Raw genomic sequence first — 9,388 nt, forward strand, 5'->3', positions numbered from 1 at the left:
CACTTTCAGCATAATATTACATTTTAAAAAGGAATTGCATTCCTAAGTGATCCCAGGGATTGCAGCTGGTGTTCTCTGACCCAACAACTCCTTAAGGAGAAGTGGGACCGAGCACTAACCAGCTCGCTTCAAAACAAGTGTCCAACTAATCCAATCCAGACTGCGCTCAGTCTGAGATGGCTTGGAGACATGGCGCATTGTCTGCCACAGAGCAGTGTAGCAGGTGTCTCTGCTGGTGCATGGCAACCCCACAACGTGGCGTGACGGGGTCTGCCCCTTGGGACTATCAGTTTGCGACCCACGAGACGAAGGGTGATCCCAAATCTCGGGAATCGGATGCGAGAGTGGTTCCAGAGCTGTCACCTATTAATGGGCTCGCTCCTTCCCACCGTTGTGGAGCTGACTGCCCGTGTCCAATACCTGGACTGAACCCGTCCCGCCTGCCAGTGTAAGATTAGGGTCACAGGTCACACACACACAAAGCCAAAGGATCTTAGGAGTATTATAGCCTTTTATTAAGGGAGCGATAGTTCAAATATAGTCAAACACAACACACAATCAGGATAGACATACGACCGTGACAAGTAGCTGGTACTAGTCCCAACTGGACAGACGGCTGGTGGCACGAACTGTTCTTATCTTCACCGTCGGCCCTGAAACACCTTCTGGGTCTTTCTCTTGTTCCCTTTTTAGGGGTGGGTCTGGTGTAGGGTATGGACAGGACCGTTTAACCTGTGATATGTCGAGTTCTTTGTCACAACTCTTGGCTGAATCCCTTCTCTTCACATCCTCCCAAGGCTGGAGTCAGACAGGCCGTTCCTGGCCTTCAGATATTTGGAGCTGCCCATTATCAGTTATTGATGTTCACGCTGTTCCAGTTACTTTAGCCATTGTCATCATCATCATCATAGGCAGTCCCTCTGAATCGAGGAAGACTTGCTTCCACTCTAAAAATGAGTCCTTAGGTGGCTGTACAGTCCAATACGAGAACCACAGTCTGTCACAAGTGGGACAGATAGTCGTTGAGGGTAAGGGTGGGTGGGACTGGTTTGCTGCACGCTCCTTCCGCTGCCTGCACTTGCTTTCTGCATGCTCTCGGATGCACTTCCTCCACTTAGGGCAGTCTTTGGCCAGGGACTCCCAGGTGTCAGTGGGGATGTTGCACTTTCAGGGAGGCTTTGAGGGTGTCCCTTGTAACGTTTCCTCTGCCCACCTTTGGCTCGCTTGCCGTGAAGGAGTTCCGAGTAGATCGCTTGCTTTGGGAGTCTTGTGTCAGGCATGTGAACGATGTGGCCTGCCAAGCGGAGTTGATCAAGTGTGGTCAGTGCTTCAATGCTGGGGATGTTGGCCTGGTCGAGGACGCTAACGTTGGTGCATCTGTCCTCCCAGGGGATTTGCAGGATCTTGCGGAGACGTCGTTGGTGGTATTTCTCCAGCGACTTGAGGTGTGTACTGTACATGGTCCACATCTCTGAGCCATACAGGAGGGCGGATATTACTACAGCCCTGTAGACCATGAGCTTTGTGGTGGATTTGAGGGCCTAGTCTTCAAGCATTCTTTTCCTCAGGTGGCCGAAAGCTGCACTGGAGGTGGTGTTGAATGTCTGCTTTGTTGATAAGAGGCTCCCGAGGTACCGTGGAATTGTACCGCGGAATGAATTTTTAATTCTAACACCAGTCTGAAGAGACTTTTTATCTCAAGTTATTTTTTCCAATTCATGATTTCTTACACTGGTTAACTCTGCCTTTGTTCTCTCCCCTCCCCCCAGCAACCCACGTACGTGCAGGCGCTCTTTGACTTCGACCCGCAGGAGGAAGGCGAGCTCGGGTTCCGCCGCGGCGACTTCATCCAGGTCCTCGACAACTCGGATCCCAACTGGTGGAAGGGCAGCTGCCACGGGCAGTCGGGCATGTTCCCCCGCAATTACGTCACCCCGGTCAACAGGAACATCTGATGGACAGCAGTGCTGATACCTGAAGGCAGTGGCGGGGCCCCCCCCCCCCCTTCCCGGGAACTTCGCAGTCTGTACGGAACTTCAATCTAGAGCGCCAAAACCTATTCTACGATGTGGGTGGGGGGGGCGGTGGGGGCAAACAGAAAGGCTGAGCGGTTTGACCAATAGGGTTCCACAGCTACTCCACACCACCCCCCCTCCCCCTCCCTCTCCCCCCCCCCCCCCCCCTCTCCCCCTGTCAATCTCTGCATGGGTTATAATTCCATTACTCTAATCCTGTTGTCGAATATAAATGTTTTTTTCTCTATGCAAATATTGGATAACCTTATCAGCGATGTAACACAGACCGCAGGTCAGTAACAGTCCTTGCCTTGGGTCTTTTTTTTAAATTCATTCTCGGCCTTGTGCGTTTCAGACACGGAATTCCTGCTTTGATTTTTTTCTCTCGTTTTTGTACAAATTATGTTAATTTAGCTTGTCCTTGGAAATAAACCGAAAGTTTCTTTTAGCAGTGAGAAGCTATAGGAATCATGTATAAATTGTCAAGATGACTTGTAATTTTAGAGATTAACTTGACGGCTTTAATCAGCGGCATGTTCTAGTTTATACAGGAGCTTAGGCTTCTTATGGTCTTAAAGGTGTATGGCTCAGCAATTTCTGAATTCTGTCTTCATAGTGCCTTTTTAATTTCCCGTTTTTTTTTTTGTTTAAAATACCAACGCAGACCCTGGCTAATAACATATCTCTTGCTCCCATTCACTGTGAGCTGCAGATAGTTCAGAGATGGCGGGCAGATTCTGGGCAATTCACGCTGAGGAGCAATATTGGCCTTCTGTCCCATGGGTGGGTGAGAATCCAGCAGCCTGGTTTTTGTCCCCTTCGCGCGCTCTCCACTGCAAGCTGAGGCTGGGACAGAGCGACTCTTGCCCATTGCGTCCGTTCCATGTATAAGCAGCAGGTGCACCAGCAAGTTACACCCTTGGCAGCACCGGCAGGGCTTTGTGTAACTGATGCATGTTGGAGGCGGCAGATTAGTTCACCATGAGGCGATTCCTGGGCAGTGAATTCCTGGGGTGTGGGCTCTGGGGCTACAAATACTCTGTGCTGAGGAGTAGGGTAAGTACAGTGATCCTGCCTTTCCACATTCCTGCTGGGCTTTGCACCATTCGATCCAGCTCACCCCTCCAGCCAGACCTGTATTTATATAAAACAGCAGTGGCTCTGCTGTATTTGAGTTTTTTTTAGCCGTCAAGTCTTACTCAGCCCCCTGAACAATGGCAGCTCAATTGTTTTATCTTGACCTGAACACACTATCTGACAAAAAACTGAGAAGTTCTAGTTCTTAGTGAACTTTGGTTTGTTTTTAAAGCTGCCTTGCTTTTTTTTTAATTCTCCCTTTGTTGCTTGTTTCTGTTGCAAGCGAGCACTAATAATTTAATCCGTTTCTGTGACCATTTTGTTTTAAGCACGAGTGATCACGTGACTCTTGTTGGAGATTAGTTGGAACTGAAGCATGTTCCAAGTTACTGCTGTTCAGGCCAAGGCCAGTTGCTGTAGTCCCGGGATACCACGCCTTTTATCCCCCCCCGCCCCCCCCCAGTCCAGTTACACTTTGCCAAAAACCGCCGCCGTTTGCCAGCCTAGTGTTTCGGTGTTGGTGGCACGCCCTTGGCCATCTGCACGGTCCGTTCCCCACTGGCAGGGCGCTCCCGCTGCCAGTGTAACCCCCTGCGATGGTCCGGAGTGCCAGCCCGGGACCCGATTCTGCTCAGCAGGCAACTGGCAGCATGGCTAATGCCCGGCAGCTGGAGGAGCATCTTGCCGTGGGTGGGAGGGAGGAGGCAGGCAGACTCAATGGGCACAGTCGTCCCTATAGCCAAGTGTCCACCAGTGTTGGCCGTGGGATCTTGGGGGACGAGCGGACATGCTTTCAACATAAAGGGAAGGTGCAGGGAATTTGGGTGGAGGAATCGGGAGTGTAGGATAGATCAGTACCAATCCAGGGAAAGAGGAATGTTCAGAGCTTTCACTCAGTACAAATCTGGAGCCACTGCTATCAGCGACCACTACAAGTAAGGAATACGGTGGACGTTAGTACCTCCAGGTGACTCCTTCCGGTCAGGTTTGCTAATGGTGGTATATGCAGTCTGCACTGATGCAGGGCGATGTTTAGTTACTGAATAATGTTAAGAATGGCTCCAGGCATCAATTGAGAAGGCTAAGGATAGCAACCAATTCCTCAGAACCTTTTGCAGATGCATCGACTGGTTGAAGAGCAGACTGCAACAGAAACTCCCAGATCCAAACGGACAAGATCATTCACTAAAGGGGAGGGGAGGGTGGAAATTCTGCAGCCAACAGCGGCCTGGATACACAGCAAGACCGGCCCCAAAGCAAGGCAGGAGGTAACTAAAGCCAGCCTGTGATCTGTGTCCTGCTATAATATGAACGGGACCCCTGTGTCGATGGCTGCCGTGGACTTTCTTCCCCCAATCTCCCTTGCCATGCCTGTAAGTGATGTAGCACATTGACATTAAAATGTATGTAATGAATTGTGAACGGCAGCTTGTTTGTTTATTGCTGTTGGCTTTCTGTTCAATGTTGCTGATGTGCCCAGCTGGAAGCACCATCTATGTGTTAAGTACATGGGCAATTTGGCTCAGCACCAGCACAGTCCAATCTCCCATGTGCGCTCTTAAACATCTTCAGTATATCACTTGTTTTAATGGGGAACCCAGTGCCTTTGAGCTCTGGTGATTGAGCAGCAGCTCGGTAGTGATTGAAAGCCCAGGAGCCGAATGGAGGGTTGTTCATTGAGCAGGGGTGGGGTGGACGTGGTACCGTATCGTACAGCGTTCTCAAACATTTACAACCATTGTGTGGAAGCGCACACGTTAATTGGCAGCGGCTACATCAGTTGAGCCCGAGTACTGTCGAGTGGGGTAGGACCCACTGGTTGAGTCCCGGTGGTTGAATCAGAGTGCAAGTGTTGCAATACACTGCATCTGAATGAAAGACTTGCATTTATATAGCGCCTTTCACGGCCACCCGCTGTCTCAAAAAGTGCTAAGATGATAAATCGGAGCAGGATCTGAACCAGATCGAAGCAGCTGAGCATTTAAATGCAGGGACTGGGTCTGTTGGGTTCCGCCTATACTTTCACCTCTGGGAGCTGGGTCCATATTCAGCCTGAACTGATAAACTGGACGGATGTCGTACGACAGAAGGCATGGGACACTGTGATTCGCCGCATCCAACTAGCCACAAACTGGCGCACTGGTTCAGAGGCTTGCTGGAGGCAGCCTGGTGTGGGCCATGGTGCAGTGGGAGGTGCTGATCTCGGTGTAGCAGTGACTGTCTGCAAGTGACTGTGTGTCTGTAATGGCAGGTGTCCTGTTCCCCAGCCTGTCACTGTCTCAAACTGTATAAAATAACCAGCACTGGAAACAAATGACAGTTATTTTAACATCGTCATCACAACAATCATAGCTGTTGTACAAAATTATGTACACGTGTTGCAAATTTGTTTAATTTATTTTTAGCTGCATAAATCTGTGTAAGACAGCGTTCAGTATTGGCTTGGGCTGGGCTGGGTGAACACATTCTGGTACCAATGTCCTATTCTGGGTGGGGGGAGGGAAATTGCCCTTCAGTCAATTCACTTTATTATTGTGTAAAGCACTGTGAGATCTTAACTCATCCCCTCACATTTCTCTCAGTCACTGGCAATTAGCTGTATTACCCCAGTGTTGTACAGTGACCGCCCAGTACCTACCAGTACTTTATCCTGCTATACACTACCCACCAGTACTGATTATCGTGTTATACAGTGACAAACCTGTACCCACCAGTACTGTACCCCAGTGTTATACAGTGACAGACCTGTACCCACCAATACTGTACCCTAATGTTAGTGACAGATCTATACCCACCAATACTGTACCCTAATGTTAGTGACAGACCTGGACCCACCAATACTGTACCCTAATGTTAGTGACAGACCTGTACCCACCAATACTGTACCCTAATGTTAGTGACAGACCTGAACCCACCAGTACTATACCCCAGTGTTATACAGTGACAGACCTGTGCCCACCTGTACTGTACTGATTTCCAAAAGGCATTCGATAAGATGCCACACAAAAGGTTACTGAGAAGATAAAGGTACGCGGAGTCAGAGGAAATGTATTATCATGGATAGAGAATTGGCTGGCTAACAGAAAGCAGAGAGTCGGGATAAATGGGTCCTTTTCGGGTTGGAAATTGGTGGTTAGTGGTGTGCCACAGGGATCGGTGCTGGGACCACAACTGTTTACAATATACATAGATGACCTGGAAGAAGGGACAGTGTAATGTAACAAAATTTGCAGATGACACAAAGATTAGTGGGAAAGCGGGTTGTGTAGAGGACACAGAGGCTGCAAAGAGATTTAGATAGGTTAAGCGAATGGGCTAAGATTTGGCAGATGGAATACAATGTCGGAAAGTGTGAGGTCATCCACCTTGGGGGAAAAAAAACAGTAAAAGGGAATATTATTTGAATGGGGAGAAATTACAACATGCTGCGGTGCAGAGGGACCTGGGGGTCCTTGTGCATGAATCCCAAAAAGTTAGTTTGCAGGTGCAGCAGGTAATCAGGAAGGCGAATGGAATGTTGGCCTTCATTGCGAGAGGGATGGAGTACAAAAGCAGGGAGGTCCTGCTGCAACTGTACAGGGTATTGGTGAGGCCGCACCTGGAGTACTGCGTGCAGTTTTGGTCACCTTACTTGAAGGATATACTAGCTTTGGAGGGGATACAGAGACGATTCACTAGGCTGATTCCGGAGATGAGGGGGTTACCTTATGATGATAGATTGAGTAGACTGGGTCTTTACTCGTTGGAGTTCAGAAGGATGAGGGGTGATCTTATAGAAACATTTAAAATAATGAAAGGGATAGACAAGATAGAGGCAGAGAGGTTGTTTCCACTGGTCAGGGAGACTAGAACTAGGGGGCACAGCCTCAAAATACGGGGGAGCCAATTTAAAACCGAGTTGAGAAGGAATTTCTTCTCCCAGAGGGTTGTGAATTTGTGGAATTCTCTGCCCACGGAAGCAGTTGAGGCTAGCTCATTGAATGTATTCAAATCACAGATAGATAGATTTTTAACCAATAAGGGAATTAAGGGTTACGGGGAGCGGGCGTATAAGTGGAGCTGAGTCCACGGCCAGATCAGCCGTGATCTTGTTGAATGGCAGAGCAGGCTCGAGGGGTTAGATGGCCTACTCCTGTTCCTAATTCTTATGTTCTTATGTACCCCAGTGTAATAGTGACAGACCTGCACCCACCAGTACTGTACCTCAGTGTTATACAGTACAGACCTGTACCTTAATGTTATATAGTGACAGACCTGTATCAACCTGTACTGTACCACAGTGTAATACAGTGACAGACCTGCACCTACCTCTTCTGTACCCCAGTGTTAGTCACAGACCTGTACCCACCAGTACTGTACCCCAGTGTTATACAGTGATAGACCTGTACCCACCTGTTCTATACCCCAGTGTTATACAGTGACAGACCTGTACCCACCTGTTCTATACCCCAGTGTTATACAGTGACAGACCCTCCCCACTTTGGTAAGACAGACTCTAATTGGTTGGTGGGTGTTTTCAGAGTTTGAGTGATAATTAACACTTTATATGCCCATCATTACACTGGAACTCGAGTGGGGAATAAAGGACATGGTTACACACTAGCTGGAGAACGATACACACGTGTACAGTCCATTACTGCAGCACCGAGTCTGGTACACACTGGACAATATGTCCGGGGAGGAGGGGACTGGTCAGAGAGCTGATGAAAGTCTGGTGATCCCGGCCGTACTTTGGGGTCAGGGTGCAGGCAGTACTGGGCGCCGGGAGTTTGGACTGTGCTACAGCTTGATGGGAAATGGAGTTTTGGTTCCCGGAGTCCAGTTATAGATTTTTAAGTTTAATTGCCTTGTGAGTTTGTTTTGCCTTACACTGGGAAAACTGCTAAGAAATGAGACGAGCGAGTTTGAACTTTCCTCTGCACACTGACACCTGAACTGTTGAACTGTGTGAAAGAGCATTTGGCACCTGGACCATTTGATTGTTTACTTTTTTTGAATTGGTGTATATCATAAGCCTTGCAGACATTTCATGTATATATTTAAAAAAATCAATGTTAAAATGGAAAGGCCTGTGTACTTATCCCTTGATTCTCAATGCATTTGGTAGGTAGAAATTAACTGTGAATAATAAAATGCTGTGTATTCTTCATGAAGTAATCTGGCTCTTTCTTTCATTGGCAAGTGCCTGCTCCTCTCTTTACTTTGTGTCCCATCTCTCCTCCCCCCCGTGCCCCCATCTCCTCCCTCCCTCCCCGTGTCCCCATCTCCTCCTCCTCTCCCCCCCCCCCCCCCTCCCCGGCCGTCTCGCCTCCCCCTGTGCCCCTGTTAACAATGTTTCAGTTTAGACACTGGGAATTAAAAATTGTACAGGCAAAGGAAGTTGGGGAACTTTAGGTTAAGAGAGATTCAACAGACGTCTCAAGGTGTTTTACAGCCAATGAAGTAGTTTTGGAGTGCAGTCACTTGTAATGTAGGAAACCCGGCAGCCAATTTGCGCACAGCAAGCTCCCACAAACAGCAATGTGATAATGACCAGGTAAACTTCCTGTTATGTTGGTTGAGGGATAAATATTGGCCAGAACACCGGGGATAACTTCCCTGCTCTTCCTCGAAATAGTGCCGTGGGATCTTTTACATTCACCTGGTTTAACGTCTCATCCGAAATACGCCACTTCCGACAGTGTAGCACTCCCTCAGCAGTGCACTGGGAATGTCAGCTTAGACTTATGTCCCTGGAGTGGGACTTTAATCTCACTGTAACTGTCTCCTTTTAATGTTTGGATTAATATTTCAATCAACTATATCAAAGTTTGGGGAATGGTACCCGTTAAAACGAAAGTTATTGATAAGGTACATGGGAAGTGGGATTAGGTAATGTTATGCATGCGGATTGTGGAGTCCCCGCCACAGGCCCTGTGTTCCCAAACCACAGACACCATTCCTCTCACTGGCAACAGTCTGAGGCTGAACCAGACTGCTCCCTGGGTGTCATATTTGCTCCTGAAATGAGCTTCCGACCACACATTCGCGGCATAACTAATACCGCCTGTTTCCACCTCCGTAACATTGCCTGCCTCAACTTATCCACTGCTGAAACCCTCATCCATGCCTTTGTTACCTCGAGAGTTGACTATGCCAACATACTCCTGGCTGGCCTCCCACTTTATACCCTCCGCAAACTTGAGGTGATCCAAAACTCGACTGCCCGTGTTCTAACCCGCACGGAGTCCCGCTCACCCATCACCCATGTGCTCGCTGACCTACATCAATTCAATTTTAAAATTCTCATCCTTGTT

At 48.5% G+C, this 9,388-nt stretch overlaps 1 protein-coding gene across 1 annotated transcript in view; it reads left to right on the forward strand.

Annotated features, from left to right (window-relative positions):
* Positions 1-8,239, forward strand: part of LOC139226598 (growth factor receptor-bound protein 2) — a 198,812-nt gene extending 190,573 nt beyond the window's left edge. Inside the window, exon 5 of the mRNA XM_070857457.1 lies at positions 1,770-8,239. Within this exon, the coding sequence (XP_070713558.1) occupies positions 1,770-1,955 (186 nt within the window). The 3' untranslated portion in view covers positions 1,956-8,239. The remainder of the gene's footprint in view (positions 1-1,769) is intronic.
* Positions 8,240-9,388: the final 1,149 nt, after the last annotated feature.

Source organism: Pristiophorus japonicus, chromosome 16, assembly GCF_044704955.1.
Source record: "Pristiophorus japonicus isolate sPriJap1 chromosome 16, sPriJap1.hap1, whole genome shotgun sequence".
In the NCBI taxonomy this organism is placed as follows: domain Eukaryota; kingdom Metazoa; phylum Chordata; class Chondrichthyes; family Pristiophoridae; genus Pristiophorus; species Pristiophorus japonicus.